Below are 17076 nucleotides of genomic sequence, written 5' to 3' on the forward strand. Positions count from 1 at the left end.
AGGATAAACTCATTAGAAGAGGCTGCTAGAGCGGCTGATGATTATGCATTAACACATAAACTGTCCTTTGCATCGAAATCCAAGCCAGGGTCTGGTGGGGATGTTAAATTAAGTTAGGGTTCTATCTACAACTATTATAACTGTCAACTCCAAGCCCATAGATTATAAATCAGGAGCTAAGTTTTCACAGGAGTCAGGAGGCAAGCACTCTGGTCCTAGTTGTCACTACTGTAAAAAGCCTGGACCTATTATGTCTGAGTGTTTTGCCTTAAAAAGAAAGGAAGCTTAAAAAATAGGCCTTTTATATATATTTTGTGTCATAATTTGATTTGTTTGATTTGAATCCCCAATTGCAATTGAAACGTTAGGGAAAGACAGCCACCTATTTGAACGAGCGTTAGGAGAAGATTTAAAGGGAACGATAATAAATAAAGGTAAAATGTTTGCAAAGTCATGTTTCATATTTTTAAAATTGACTCGCTTGCTCCTGGTTTTGGTGCTGTAACCAGTCTTCTACACAACCCATGGTGTAGACAGATGATTTACTGGTTTACCCACTGCACAGGACATGACTTTTGTAATCGTGTGGGTACAGACTAATTACTAGTCATTTTTTAAAATTAATTCAAAATAACAATTTTTCGTTTTTAGGTCCCGAAGATGCCTCCATTCAGGAAGCTCATGTAAGTGGAGATATAGCGATGTCAATAGATGAGTTGTTACTAATCAACCCAGAAAGACAAACGTTTCCGAGATTAAGGGGCATTGTTGTCAGAGCGGTACGAAAAGAAGGTATGTACAGCTAGTATTCATATACCAATATTATGAATTTATTTTATCAGTAAATTAGGATATGTAACTCACTTTATTAAATAATTGGTAAAGCAACATTTAGCCCAACCAGTGGTTTATACTTGGACCACATCGGACAACTGTTTTTGTTTATTTTTGTAGGCTATTCAAAAATGAGTAAACAAAAAACATGGTTTTCTATTTTATACTGTGCAACATTACTAAAATGTCATTTTGTCTTGCAGGAATTCATAAGGGATAGCCATTTTGGAAAACAGCAAAGAAGCCAGAATGGTGGCCAAAATGATGTGCCTTTCGAATTACCAAATACAAACGATAAAGGTACAAACATCATAAAATCATTTTGCTTTCGATATACTTCAAGGAGGTACTTAACCAGTTGAAATATTATTGATATTTCTACTAGTGATAAGACATGATCGTATAGTGGCATACTGTATGATTTGATTATGTTTCTGAAATTTAAAAAAATAATAATAATAATAACGATGATTAAATTTCTTTCTACATAAAGAACAATGTCTTGCAATTACAGTAGTTTCAGGAGGGCAAGTGAAATGATTTAAGTTGTAGTTGAGTTATTTAGGCATAGCACTAAAACCACAGAATATGTTTGTTCTTTTTAAATACCATCCAATAATCAGCACAAATAAAGAGAATGCATTATTAGAATGTTGTTTTTGTTATGTTTAACAGATATGCCATAAGTTTGTTATAGTTAATAGCTTGCTTTTGGAGATTTAACCATCACCCATCAGTAGACAGTATTTTAAACAAAAAAAATTCCTCAGAGCTTCTTTTCTTTAAGAAGAATAATAACAACAAAAATAATATTACATTACAACCAACTGGTATTGAGAAAAATACCAAAACATGTTTTTGGGACCTTTAGGTAAATAAATTTAGGCTTTGCCTGAAGCATTAAAAACTGTTGTGTTGTTTTTAAAAATTATTAGTTATATGCTTTCACATCATTTGTTTGGTAGGAATATAATAATACAATAAGTAAGTATAGCACAGGCACATAACGTATGTTATGTTTTTAGGGTCTAACAAATGCTCTAATTCGTAAATAGGGTATTGTTAGGTTATGCCTAATACATTTATTTAACTATAATATAATGTTGAATACTGTTATGTTATTTTTACTATATACTTTGTAATAGTTTAGTCTGTATTAACCATATTGTAGAGTGCATATACAAAGTTCGTCCTAAAGTGCCCCTCTTAAATTTTGTTGTCTAAATCACCTGCTGGGTAATATTCTAAATAAGGTTAAGGGCTGTTGAATCTGAGTTGTGTGATGATGTCATCTACAACTTCATCCTTAAGAAGATGTGGTGATGTCATAATAATCTCCCCAACATATCTTGTCCGTAAATGTATAAAATGGGATACAATCCTAACATTTAGTTAGTCCATAAGTTCTAAAGTTATCATCAACTTTATTACAAGTCTGCTGTCTGCCGTGGTTCATTAAGTTTATCTATAGACCCGGTCTCGGACACCAGTCTTTCATTCAACTTACTTAGCCGTGGGCTCAGCTTATTCTGTCCACCATCATTTTTGTTCTCTTTTATAATAATTTATCTATGTTTTTATTAATAAATGTACATATTGTATATAATACTAAGCTATTGCGTTTGCTATTCTCTGTTTGTGCTCTGCATGTAACAGAAATTGGGGACTCGTCCGGGAATTGAAGTTGAACGATCACAACTTGAATTTTTAATTTGTATTTTGTGATTTGTAATTTTTGATTAACAACATAGAACACTAAGGCCTTTGTTGTTGCTTCACCATCCTTGGATGTTTTAGATATACCAAAACACTTTGAGCTTCCAACTACTTCTGCCATGCGGAAGCAAGAAATTCGGGCCACTATTATCGAGCACTTAGTTGATGAGTATATTTTTGAAGAAAATGCTCTAGGACTTATTGCACCAGTTAGTGCTAGCGATTGGCAACTTAAAGAATTGGAATTAAAATTTAAAATGGAACTAGAGCTGGAGAAGGAAAAACGAAAAAAATTATTTAGAGCTAGAGAAAGAAAAGCTTCATAATGAATTTAAGCTTAAGGAATTACAGCTAAAATCTCAGGCTAAAACAGAGGTACATACTCCTAAATTTGATGTTAACAAAAATCTCCGCCTTGTACCTCCTTTTAAGGAGGATGATGTTGATAAATTTTTCCTTCATTTTGAAAAAGTATGAATTGGCCAGAAGATAAACTGATACTCCTTTTGCAGAGTGTATTAATTGGGAAGGCAAGGGACGTTTACTCTGCCCTTTCCGTTAGCCAAATTGCTGACTATAGATTAGTAGAAAAATCCATCCTTAATGCCTACGAACTCGTTCCTGAGGCATATCGTCAAAAATTTCGGAACCTCCGAATAAATATGGGACAGACTCATGTAGAGTTTGCCAGGAAAAAAGAGGAATTATTTAATAGATGGTGTGATTCTAAAGATGCACGCTAAAGCAGTTAGTGTTGCTTGAAGAGTTTAAATGAACGTAGGATAAACTCATTAGAAGAGGCTGCTAGAGCGGCTGATGATTATGCATTAACACATAAACTGTCCTTTGCATCGAAACCCAAGCCAGGGTCTGATGGGGATGTTAAATTAGGTCAGGGTTCTATCTACAACTATTATACCTGTCAACTCCAAGCCCATAGATTATAAATCAGGAGCTAAGTTTTCACAGGGGTCAGGAGACAAGCACTCTGGTCCTAGTTGTCACTACTGTAAAAAGCCTGGACCTATTATGTCTGAGTGTTTTGCCTTAAAAAGAAAGGAAGCTAAAAATACGCCTTTTATATATATTTTGTGTCATAATTTGATTTGTTTGATTTAAATCCCCAATTGCGACTAAAACGTTAGGGAAAAACAGCCACCTATTTGAATGGGCGTTAGGAGAAGCTTTAAAGGGAACGATAATAAATAAAGGTAAAATGATTGCGAAGTCATGTTTCATGCTTTTAAAATTGACTCACTTGCTCTTGGTTTTGGTGCTGTAACCAGTCTTCTACACAACCCATGGTGTAGACAGATGATTTACTGGTTTACCCGCTGCACAGGACATGGCTTTTGCTAGTCATTTTTTTAATTAATTCAAAATAACAATTATTCGTTCTTAGGTCCCGAAGATGCCTCCATTCAGGAGGCTCATGTAAGTGGAGATATAGCGATGTCAATAGATGAGTTGTTACTAATCAACCCAGAAAGACAAACGTTTCCGAGATTAAGGGGCATTGTTGTCAGAGCGGTTCGAAAAGAAGGTATGTACAGCTAGTATTCATATACCAATATTATGAATTTATTTTATCAGTAAATTAGGATATGTAACTCGCTTTATTAAATAATTGGTAAAGCAACATTTAGCCCAACCAGTGGTTTATACATTGGACCACATTGTACAACTGTTTTTGTTTTTTATTTTTGTAGGCTATTCAAAAATGAGTAAACAAAAAACATGGTTTTCTCCTATTTTATACTGTGCAACATTACTAAAATGTCATTTTGTCTTGCAGGAATTCATATGGGAAAGCCATTTTGGAAAACAGCAAAGAAGCCAGAATGGTGGCCAAATGATGTGCTTTCGCATCACCGAATACGAACGATAAAGGTACAAACATCATAAAATCATTTTGCTTTCGATATACTTCAAGGAGGTAGTTAACCAGTTGAAATATTATTGATATTTCCTACTAGTGATAAGACATGATCGCATAGTGGCATACTGTATGATTTGATTATGTTTCTGAAATTTAAAAAAAAATAATGATGATAATAAATTTTTCTACATAAAGAACAATGTCTTGCAATTACAGTTGTTTCAGGAGGGTAAGTGAAATGATTTACCAGTAAGTTGTAGTTGAGTTATTTAGGCATAGCACCAAAACCACAGAATATGTTAAATCACATTTTTTAAAGTAGAATTAAAGTGCTATGTGAGGGGATGGGGGTGGGATGGTGGCTGACAGACCTCCATTTGAAGGCTCATCTAGTTGCATTTTATTAAAATACCATCCAATATTCAGCACAAATCAAGAGAATGCATTATTAGAATAATGTTGTTATGTTTAACAGATATGCCATAAGTTTGTTATAGTTAATAGCTTGCTTCTGGAGATTTATCTGTAATTTGACCATCACCCATCAGTAGACAGTATTTTAAACAGAAAAACATTAAATTCCTCAGAGCTTCTTTTCTTTAAGAAGAATAATAACAACAAAAATAATTACATTACAACCAACTGGTATTGAGAAAAATACCAAAACAAGTTTTTGGGATCTTGGGTAAATAAATTTAGGCTTTGCCTGAAGCATTAAAAACTGTTGATTGTTTTTAAAAACTATTAGTTATATGCTTTCACATCGTTTGTTTGGAAGGAATATAGTAATACAATAAGTATAGTAAATATTAACAATGATGTTAGTACAGTATTATATACTGTTAAATAATATTATTAGCAACCTTGCAAATCCTTAATGATTCTTTAAAAAATGTATTACGGTATGTTTTTTGACAAGGGCACATTAAAGTTACAACTAATTGAAATTGTGAACGCATACCGCCTGCACATGGGAATAGAAGCATACCGCCTGCACATGGGAATAGAAGATCAAACAGCAGAAGACATAAGAAAAGGTACTATTTATGTCTTTATAAACACGAAGTTTTGATTACTTTTCACAGTCCTTTGCTTTTAGAAATACGACAATCATTTTTGCTAAATTTAAAAATTACAATTACTTTATATTAACGACAAACACAAAGCTATATTTCGACGTTGACCTGCCTAACGATTTTACGGATTTTACAAACCAGCATGTCAAAGCAAAAGCAACAGCAAAGTGACCTCACACGGTCTGTTTAGCCCTTAGCAAGGTAGGCCTAGTCCTAACTTTATACTATAGATACTTAGGCCCCTAGGTAAAGCATATAAATTATAGTTAGTCAGGTATAAAGTAATCATTAAGGTTATCATTAAGTAATAACAGTTTTATTTAGCCTGGGCTTCCTAGGCAGCATTGCCATTGTGGGTGGCCTCAGGACGACGACACGGTTCACACACCCTTCCCAGCCGTATTACTACCGACTAGCCTTTGTTCAACACTGTAATGAATTGGTAAAGTTGTCGACTTGTATAACCGACATAACTTGCATCGCACAAATCGCATTTAAAGTGGTATCCACGCACTGTTTAATATACAGTATCTGTGATAAATGCATCTGTGTATTCTTTAATTTTTGCTCTTTCTGCTTCTAATACAGAGGAAAAACGTTTTGTCTTATTTTAATATATTACTTATTGTACTGTATATTTAAGTCAATTTATGATGACAGTTCTATTTCAATTACAGAAGATAGTGATTCAAACCAGCTGACGACGCAAACAAACAAATGGACGACGCAAACAACCAACCAGACAACGCAAACCAGCCGACTTTAGACACAACCCCACCAAATGATGACGCAAACAAACCAGCTGACTACGCAACCCCACCAACCAAATGGTGATGCAAACAAACCAGCTGACGACGCAAACAAACGGACGACGCAAACCAGCCTACTGACGATCATTGCCAAAGGAAAAATTATTTTCTTTTTAAAATTTTAGTTCGATATATATTCCAATTTTATTTTTCCAATGGTGCTGTAATACACAAGAAGGTACGCATTTTAGATACTTACTTATGGAAGTGCTGTTGAAAATTTGGTCACCTTTGGTTAATATTGATGATAACCATAATAATATTAATATAGGTTATTAATATAGAGCCTTATAATCTCTTAGACGCCAATTATATGCCTATAATGTAAATGCTTCGTTGGCTTGTTGACAATTATAATTTCTGTCTATGTTCAATATAACTTATTATTGTATACATTATGTTTACAGATGATGACCAGCGAAAAGCTAATCTGTACTCCTGTGGCCAAGAAATTGAGAAGCTTTGTGGGCTTTTGGAGTTGGTTCTGGCCAATCAGACTGTAATGATGCATAACCAGACATAACTCCTTGCTAACTCCCGTTTAGAACTGAACACGAGTACTACAACCAATGTTAGCCAGCAGGGACCGTCGTTAATAGCGGAGCCAGTTCAGCAGGTACCCCCCAATGGCGTCGTTATGGTTGGAGGCTTGCTACCTTTGAGCAGTGAAAGATACATGAGTACTGTTGGGTGTGGAAAAAAATAAAAACCCCACTAGAATGGCAAGAAAACTTTTTGACATTTTTTTCTCCCCAGCAAAAATGGCCAAATCTAACTTATATGGGTCAAAAGAGGAGAATGGCCAAACCGTGGAACGGCCGGCATTATCACCCAGGCGAGCAAAGGCGATATTTTGCCAGATTGATAAATAATTTCCAGGCTCATCTGTAAACAAATACACAGAATTGAAAGATGCAGTGAATGGCAAATGCCGCCAACAGGAAAAGGAAAAGAGCCTCTTGTAGATATTAAGTAGATATTAAGGTGTATATAAACATATATATAAGCTGGTCGAACGTTCCGTTTGGGTCTGTACCCTAGCTGCACTGATGAGGCAGATTCCTTCCAGTGGATGCTTAGTTTATTTTGTCATTCTGATCGGATTTTCTCTACTGTTTCGTTTTAATTTTAATTTGTTTTCCATTATATGGCCGTTTGCTGTTTTATGGGTTTTCCTATTTGCCTTGCAAATATATATATATATATATATATGTAACAATATGCTACAGTTAAGTACTGTAGATTTTCATCTATAGTATAAGCAGTGGCTGTCTAGCATTGTGGTTTTGTTTGAATTACTTTACATACCATACTCAAAAACATCTAATACCCGATTCACACGCGAAGTTAAATTTAACAAAAAGTAACAAATTGTAACCGAGCGATCTCCCGAGTTATTCCTACCGAGATAAAAAGCATTCACACGCGTCTGTAAGGTAATGCCAAGGTCGTGTAAAATTTACTCAGTGTTTATTCAATGAATAATTTTTTCCCCTACCGCGATATAGGTCTAGCCTAGGCCTAGTTGAGAACCCCTGTCACAGATGGACTGTTGAACTCACCATCACTGTAAACATTCAAAGCAATCAATGCCCTTAACTGCTGTAAACTACTCACTACTACTAAACTAGGCATAGCTTCCAACGTTTCTGTCGACTCTTGATAATACTAGTAATAGTACTAACACCATCCCGACGTTCATTTTATGTATATCTTCTTCTTCTACCATTACTAATTAACATCAATAACAAGGGTAATGCATTCATCATTGAGAAAAACTAGGCCTATCTATTTCTTGTGGATCAGGATCGTCTGCAGAAGGAAGAAAATTCAAAGAACCCCGTGAAACACAGTAGGTTGTTGTTGTGTTGAAATCCCTGCGCATGCGCAGATCCATCCATGCTACATCTCGGGAGCTTTACCAGCCTCAGTGAGGCTGGTAAAGATTACCGAGACGTTCCGAGATTTTACAAGGATATTACACGGAGGTACTTTCACACGTGCCGTAAAATGTTACTTTTGGTTACATTTTGTTACATTTGGTAAGATTTTTGTACGTGTGAATCGGGTATTAGACTTTGCAAGTTTTACCTAGGTTTCCATGACAACTGGTAGATAAGTAGGTTCTGTGGTTAGAGTGAGTAACCTGGGTATGTGTGCTTGGATAGATTAGTGTAGTTAGAATTGAGTTGTACAAGTGAGCAGTAGTATTAATAAATAGTGTGTTTTATATTGGATTCCATGGGTGGAGATAATTATTATTAATACTGTATAAAGAGCTACATTTGGTGCTGTGACCAGGATTTGTATATCTTAAATTTAGAGAACACCCTGTAACTTGCGTCTAGATGCGGCCACATGGAGAATTGGTTAGAATATCTCAGTCATACAATAATATTTTAATGAAAGATATACATAAACAGGCTACTGAACAACCAGACATGACTTATCTAAATATTAACACTGCATCGTCCATTAGAAATACATAAAAATCTAAAAATCATCTTCAAGTCCAAAGATCAATTTATTGGTACATTTACTGGTAAAATATATGCTGTTATGTTTTAACATACATAGACAATGCATTCCCGGAAAAGTGGGCATATGATATTCATTTTAATAGTCAGATATCTGGCTGTATGTGACATACACAATAATACAAACAAAACAAAGCTAAAGGAACTTTGTAGAACAAGGTGGGTGGAAAAACATGAGTCATTCGAAATCATTTATTTCACTTTTACCTATGATAGAGGTATTGGGTGTATTTGCGCTTCAGCCTAACACCCAACCAAAGGAGTTTACTGATGCCAGATCATTATTGAATTCTATCTGCACTTTTGATTTCATCATCCCAATTATAATCACACAAAGGTGCCTTGACTTTATCGAAGTACTTACAGGGCTGGAAATTAAGGGTAATTTGGTTGCATCTGCGACCTGATTTTCGTAAATGCGACAGGGAATTTTGATTAGTCGCGCACAGTGCAACAAGGTCATTTGCTTCGCGACTATTTTTCAATTCTGAGTAGAAAAGGATTTTTTCTTGGGAGTGAAACCTTCAATAGTACTCCACAGTACTGTCTTGCATCATGCCCACAGCTTGGAGACCCATTCATGCATGCAAAGCAAGCTACTGAGTACATACAGTTGTTTGGTGATTGAGTATTGTGTCAACCAATCACAAAGAGCTCCACTGTTGAAGTGTGACGGAGTAATCTGTTGTAGTGTCTGTGGTTAATTGGTAGCATGGATCGTGGAAACCGTTTACAGTACAGTATTGTAATTGCGGTCGATTTGCCAATGATTATATGATGTAAGTACGATGATGATACGACATTCACCCGAACTTTAGTCTTAACCCATTAGCACGTAGACGCCCCAAACCACCATGCGCATTACTCCCTAGACCGCCCTAAACCGCCCTGGTTATTCAACCCGCTATAACTTCTGTTATATGAACACTAGTGTGTCGCGAAAAACATCTACATAAACTTTGGGAAATCCATTTTCGAATATCTGATCATCCAATGAGGTTTTTATTTGAAAAAATGACATAATTTGCGTTCAAAGGTCAAACAGTTGAGAAGAAGCGAAGTTTTGAATCGCTTAACTTCGCAAAAACAATGACGCCACAGCAAGCGCTGAACGTCTTAGTAGAAGACTTCTTCAATGATGAATCGACCTTGGATTTGTCTGCCGACAGCGACATCGATGTTTCACAGGTTAGTAATGATAGGTTAACCAAGCAATAAAATATATGGTCATAAAAATTAAAATTATAGTATATATATTAACTCTTATTCACAGGCTTTCGCACAGCAGGCAGGCATACTACTACTAAGCCTAGGCTAGCAACGGTGATTGTAAACAGAGCTCGTGTCCTCTTTATGTACGGTTGATATTGATAATACAATAAATGTAAATAAAGTTTTGAAATTATTATTTTGACACACCACCATCCATTTATTAACTATTATTTACATGCCTAGGCCAATGCATACTTTGTACAAAACACTTACTTAGGCTGGCTCCGTACTCGTACGTAAGTAATAATAATACCCTGCAAAATAGTTAGGCCTAGTCTTAGATGTTTATATACAGCGCGGCGCTTTTGGGCTTCTGTACCACTTTTTGCACCACACCCACAACCAAGTAGGCTACTTGCTTATTCATCAATAAACTCCTAGTTTTGCACCGAAAATGGTATATAAAACTGATGGAAATCTGGGAATTAGGCCATATAAAAAACATCAGTTATTACCAAACTATCACATTATATCATTATATAGGCTTTTATTTTATTATTTTTATTTATTTATTTATTTTTATGCTAAAGCCAAATATGACCCCTGGGTTGTTTGCTGGTGCATTGATATTCAAAGTAAAACAGGATTGAGATAATACAAACAATATCTACTATTTTTCTTTTTATGTACATGCAAGATATACCTGTAAGGGGTGGAAGAAGAGGTCGAGGTGGAAGAAGACGGCGAGGTGGAAGAAGAGGGCGAGGTGGGAGAGGAGGCGATAGAGGGAGAGGAGGCAGAAGTGGAACAATATTGTAGTCCCACCACCAGTGGTGGCGCCAGAGGGGGGCTGGGGGGTTGGGGGCTATAGGGTTCTGTTATGACAAATGCTCATTTAGATAGCCTCATGATGGTTGGAATACATCGTGATAGGTGAAGCAACCTCGACCATGACAGCGTGGTTGACAGATTTCATGCAAAATTTCCAAAATATAGAATTTCACTTTTAAGAATGAGGATTCGAAAATAAATTAGATGGTTACATTGCATACTCTTTTTTTCTTGCTTTATTTAAAATGTTTTGGTTTTGGAAGCTGATTTCAACATTAGAAAGCATAGCCTACAGTACATGAAATCATATTAAATAATTCGATGCCTATCAAATAAGTAATAAAAACTCGCCATAATTCATCAAATATCTGTGGACCCCCACCGGGGGCCCTGGGCGGCCCCCTGGCCCCAGCCAAGTGAGACTCGATTCGCTCCACTAGGCCCCCCCGTCAGGGCCTTTAGCCCCTCCGTCAGGCAGATCCTGGCGCCACCACTGCCCACCACCCCCTGGGTGGTCCAATGTTATGTCCCAGCCCATTATCCCACCTTTCAATGAGATTTCTGGGCCGAATATAGATCTGCCATATAATGCAGTTGAGCTTGATTATCTACAAAAAGTCATTGGTGATGATTTGTATGAAATATTGGCCAGAAATACTAACCTGAATGCTGCAAGAAAAGTACCTGTATATCCTGCTGATCATGAATATGCCACCTCTGAAAGCCTACATTGCAATGAATATTGTTATGGGTATAAAAAAGGCCCCAGAGTATGCAGATTATTGGAGTGAAGATCCAATTATCAAGAAAAAAGTGTTGTTCTTGTCATCAAATAATGATGGGTCTGATATTCAGAAGCCACATAGTCACTTCCGACAGGATGAAATAATTACAGTCCAAACAGTCATTTTAGATTATAATGCACATATGGGGGGTGTAGATCACACTGATCAGTTAAGACCATATTACAATGTTGGACGAACAGGGAGACGCTGGTGTAAGTACCTGTTTTGGGGACTTTTAAACCAATCTATTGTCAATTCATACATTCTTTGGGAGCTTAGTACAAGGCCTCATAATAAGAACCGCTGTGCCTGGTCATTGAAAGCCTTCAAAATTTCACTTGTCCATCAACTGGTTGATGGTTATACATCACATAAGCCAACAGCATTTATTCCTATCGACAACCGTCCAATTGATATGGTATTAGTAAATAATGCAATTGCAGGACATTCAATAGTCCAGTTTGCAACCGCAAGCGACTTTGTGTACTGTATGTTGCAAGTGTGATGGAAGGGTGACTTGAGGAGAAAAAAAGAGTCCAAACAATTTATGCTACATAGTAAATCCACAGATGATAGCCCACATCATGAGTTGTGTCCACAAGGTGTAGAGTCGTGGTGTTTTTTTCGGGCTGCAATAGCACGAAGGGAAATTCGATCTGCCCCCAGATCCCACAACCCTATCTCTAAAGAAATTGCAGATGCTCTAAAGCAAGATTTTGAGAGATTAACAGATCCAGTTACCCTAGAAAAGTGTTGCAGAAATATAACACAAAACGCGAACGAGAGTTTCAATGGCCTTGTATGGCATAAATGCCGAAAGACAATCTTTGTATCTAGGAACACTGTCCTTATTGCTGTATGTATGGCTGTACAGAGCTTCAACAGAGGAGCTGTTGGAGTTCTGCATATAATGCATGAACTCCGTCTCAGCCACAACACTGTAGCTTTAGATCATACCATTGCAAAAGATAAGCAACGCTTATCAAATGCCTCTAAGGCGCAATTGAATTTGTCAAAGCGCAACAGAAAAGCAAAGAAGGTATCAAATGCAGCAAATGATCAGCGCTTTATTGAACTTGAAGGGGATCAATACGGACCAGCAATTGAAGAAATATTGGATTAGGAACTGTAAACACATCGAAAATAGATAACAATAAGACACTCGGATTTTGAAATCAAATATCTCATTTCGCAATATTTTTTAACTTTCTCAAGTTCACTGAAAATTTACCGAATTGAATAAAATTTTCACACAGTATTCTTTAGATGTATAAAATCATAGTGACATGGCTTTTTTTTAAATTATGGCTCAACTTTTTAAATTTTTGAGAAAAAAAAACATGTTTTTTGGCAAAAAAAATATTTGGTTTCAATAAAATTCATATGTATTATAAAAAAAAATGTATTTATGTGTAATTATCTCTAGTCACGATGTAACAGGTTCTTGAAGGCCCTGTCCTGAACTTTCAAATCACCTCATGAACTCACCAAGGTTGAATACCTGAACTTGGTCAGTTTTCCCATATCAGTTACTCTCAGATGGACATTAACATTCCAGTCCATGTCCCACCTCTTTACTATAATTAATGGCTCGTACTTAACCTAGATTAGTTACCCTGGTATCGTAGATATTTAGGGAATATTCTGAGAGGATAGGGAGAATGAGCTGAGACTTAGATGAGAGCAGATGCACTCGAGCTCGAAGCATAAAAAAGGGAATTCGATATAGAGGCACAGACAGCAGAGTATATGTGAATAAAATCTGGCCATACAAACACACAATATATAAGCTTGTCAAGATATTTCTTGTATCGTAATCGTCTCTACACCCTCTCATCAAGTCACACACCAATCAGCGTGACACTATGATTCTACACCATCACACTATGTATATAAAGTGAAATTATGTGAAATAATACACAGATGGAGGAGTTAGAGCATCAAATCTTCACCCTACTTTTTCCAGCCAAATTGGCCATAATAATGCTACTGTAATTAGGTGACATTTGACCCAAATTTTATATTTTAGGAAATGATTAACCCCACCTTATATTCTGACCAAGTTTGGAATTTGTAGAGTTAATAATAACAAAATTTTGAATTTTGTGTAGAAGCTTCCCTTAAGAAACAGCAAGTTCTCAAAGACCACCGGACGGGAAACAAGAATTTGTTGTTACTTGATATGAAATGTGTTTCAACCAACAGGAGCAGAAGACAGATTCAAAGTGCTTTAAAAGGCACATAAGCAGGAAGAGATGTCAAGTGGGAGGCGATAGTTCAACGAATGAACAATAATAAAAGGTGTGAAAATAACAACGAAAGGGGCAAAAGATAGATTCAAAGTGCTTTTAAAGGTACATGAGTAGAGAGAGATGTATGTACTCAAATAGTCTGCAATAATGAAAACGAAAATGTGACGTGGTCGTTTTCATTTACATAAAGTTGCAAAATCACCCTATTACTGCGAGTAACTGTGATAATTTTATATTTTTAATTTACTCTTTATATAAAGAGATATTGTCAAAATTGAGAGATACAGACAAAATTGAATGTGAATAGATTCAGAATGACCCAGGTCTATAAGAGTGCCAGTAAAACAGTATTAGATAAATTGCATAAAAAAAACTATTAAATTGCATTACTATAAACTACAAAATTTATAAATTACTTTCTGAGGAAGGAACAGTCAGTGAGGCAGGATTTACAACTGAGTACCTTGATAGAAGTATAAAACTCTAGATCTCTACTAGAGAAAAGATGAAGAAATGCTTCAATCTGGATACTCAAGACTATGAGTTTAACATAGGCTGTTAGGTGGCGCAGTTATTCATGTTCCAAGAACTGTTGTCATAAATTCATCTACACCTTTGATCCACATAATCATAATAGTTAGTTTGATGAATTATAAGTATATACTGGTGTTATATTCAATGACATTTAAAATGCATAAACAAACATAATATGAATATCATTTGATAGCCTAGCAATGCACCACGTATGTTCACCTGAACACTGGTTGCAGGAGTGTGTGGATACATTCAGTTCATTGTGTGTGCATTTTATTTACAATCGTTTTAGCTCTAAGCTTCTAAAAATGTGAGTGTGTGTAATTATTTTGCTCTATTATTAACATCCAGGATTCTAAAAATGTTGCAAGTACAGCCATCTATTTCCTAATGTTGAGATTGGTGAGTTTTCATAAAGATAAAATATTTACTAAAAATGATTATTCATGTGTATTTCACACCTTTTTGTATAACTTTTATTCCAAACCCCTCCCCCACCCCACCACACCCAAAAAAAAAAAGCTTAACATTTTCACTAAAATAATAATTGTAATTGGAAATGTCTGGGTGGTTATGATTTTAATTTATGCTTTTACACACTATTTTTTATTAATAACTTAACTGTATACATACTATACTGTATATGTCATGGTTTGTGTTATCTACCCTTAGTAAAAAATTATGTATCCAAATTTGGTAAGACTCTCTACACCTTGTTTTGCGAACGTACCACCAAGCAAAAGTAATCATTTAATATTGTTAGCATACCATTGCCATATAAAACTGGAAATTTCAGATAATTTTTTTCTCGCCTTCTTACAGAAAGTTATAAATATGATGTTTGCCATACAAGGTTTAAAAAGCTTTACCACATTTGTAATAGGTGTGTGTATTCATTATAGTTATTTATACAGTAGAACCCCTATTAAGTGGACACCTTTGAGAACAAAAAACTGTCCCCGTAGTAGGGGTGCATCCTGAATAGCGGTTAGTCATAGTGCGATATACTTTCCCTCATTCAGTGGCTGAAAAAGTGTTCCCAATATTAGGGGTGTCCCAAAGGATGGGGTTCTACTGTATTTAAATAGCTGCACCTTAGAATCCTAGAACAGTTTTGACTTTCCTCGTCTAAATTGTTGAAGAACATTGAAGCCAGCGTGGGCGGTACAGAGAAGGAGCCCTGTTCCATGTCCAATCACCACCCCAATTGAGCAAGATATAGGCCATACCTGTTACAAAACAAAATTATAAAATTAATATGTTACTGCAAATTTCAGGTCAAGTGAGGAATCATTTGAGGATGTAGCATTTTTTAGCATACTTTTAACATTTCAGTTCATATTCATTGTTGGGAAATGGAAGGTAGGTTTGACCTCGGGACAAGAGCAATATTACTTGTTGTTGCAGGGAACCTTGCTGGGTATAGTCTTCAGAGTGGGTGGTTATGTTTAGCAATTAAAGAGAGGTGGTACCAACAAATATTAACTGCTAGCAGGGTCTCCTTATCACACGTCGGAAGGGCCTCGCTGGTGCGTCCACTGGTCCCAAACGGGATGGTTTTACATTAGAGTTTGGTAGTGTAGCTTATACCTGTATCATTATGTTAGAGACGTACAATATTAGAATTTAGTATTTCAACCCTACCTGTACTTACGACTAGCTGGTCAAAACTTACCTGCCATGGCCTATCCCAGTCAAGTGGTATTGGTACGGCTCCTACCCATGCTCCTAATAAACTGCAAAATGCTACAGTCATAACATAGCTTTCAACTCCAGGCAAACAACTGAAAGAAATTAATATTTATTCTATACAGTTTTTTTCCACATCACATTCGCCACTTACAAGATGGAAAGTTGCTTTATAAACCCTTTATAGGCTTTGGGACAGGGTTTGAACGCAGGACCATACAGTAGCATTAGAAATCAAGCATCTTAATTAACCGAGCTACAGCTCCACTCAAATTTTCTGCTTTCTTACATTCTTTTAGTGGAAGGCTGACAAAGCAATGACTACAGAAAAAAATAAAACATAACCCTAAGTGAGGGCAAATGCATTCTCAATACCAATTTAAGATAACATTTGATAAAGACAGTTTAACCAATTATTCAAAATGAAGAACATTCACTGAAAGAAAGTTTACTATAGAATAATTTACTCAATTTCACCCTAAAAACAATGGTTAGAGGCCCATCAAAATTAAGATACACCTTGAAATGAAAATTTCTTTGAACCTGGCAACTACCACTGGGGGACATCCAGAAGCATTTCGCTTTGTTACCAATGTTTACACAGCTTTTTTTTCTGTTGTAGCTTTAGCCTTTGAAAACAAAATACCAAAACAAAAAAAATAAGAAAATAGGGACACATAAGGGAGCTTGCACAAATGTTTTGGTCGCGTTAATCCTCAATTTACTCCGTTAATTCTATTCACAGCGTTAATGTTGTGATCACTAGTACGTGCAGTCTTCTGTGGTTGATCGGCACGATCCCACTGTAGGCTAACTAAATAAGCTGTGTTAACCTAACGCGGAACTCACGCTAAGAGCTAAAGAGCTACTTACGCAATTAACGCAACCATTTACGCTTATCGGTGCAGCCGACAATACAGTT

General features: G+C 36.0%; 1 protein-coding gene and 1 long non-coding RNA gene across 2 annotated transcripts; one reads left to right on the forward strand and one right to left on the reverse strand.

Moving 5' to 3' along the window:
- Positions 1-959: 959 nt before the first annotated feature.
- LOC117123015 lies at positions 960-6763 on the forward strand. The gene is made up of 6 exons (XM_033268807.1): positions 960-1134; positions 3953-4093; positions 4346-4440; positions 5349-5466; positions 6183-6492; positions 6722-6763. Exons 1-5 carry the CDS (start codon positions 966-968, stop codon positions 6269-6271), a joined length of 612 nt encoding a protein of 203 aa, XP_033124698.1. The 5' UTR covers positions 960-965; the 3' UTR covers positions 6272-6492; positions 6722-6763.
- Positions 6764-12726: 5963 nt separating this feature from the next.
- Positions 12727-16250, reverse strand: LOC117123016. The gene is made up of 2 exons (XR_004447788.1): positions 16141-16250; positions 12727-15694 (listed from the first exon to the last, which is right to left on the reverse strand). It is a non-coding gene; the product is annotated as an uncharacterized LOC117123016 (long non-coding RNA).
- Between the last annotated feature and the right edge of the window lie 826 nt (positions 16251-17076).

Source organism: Anneissia japonica, unplaced genomic scaffold, assembly GCF_011630105.1.
Source record: "Anneissia japonica isolate Jap-2015-1 unplaced genomic scaffold, ASM1163010v1 scaffold46479_len17026_cov111, whole genome shotgun sequence".
Lineage (NCBI taxonomy): Eukaryota > Metazoa > Echinodermata > Crinoidea > Comatulida > Comatulidae > Anneissia > Anneissia japonica.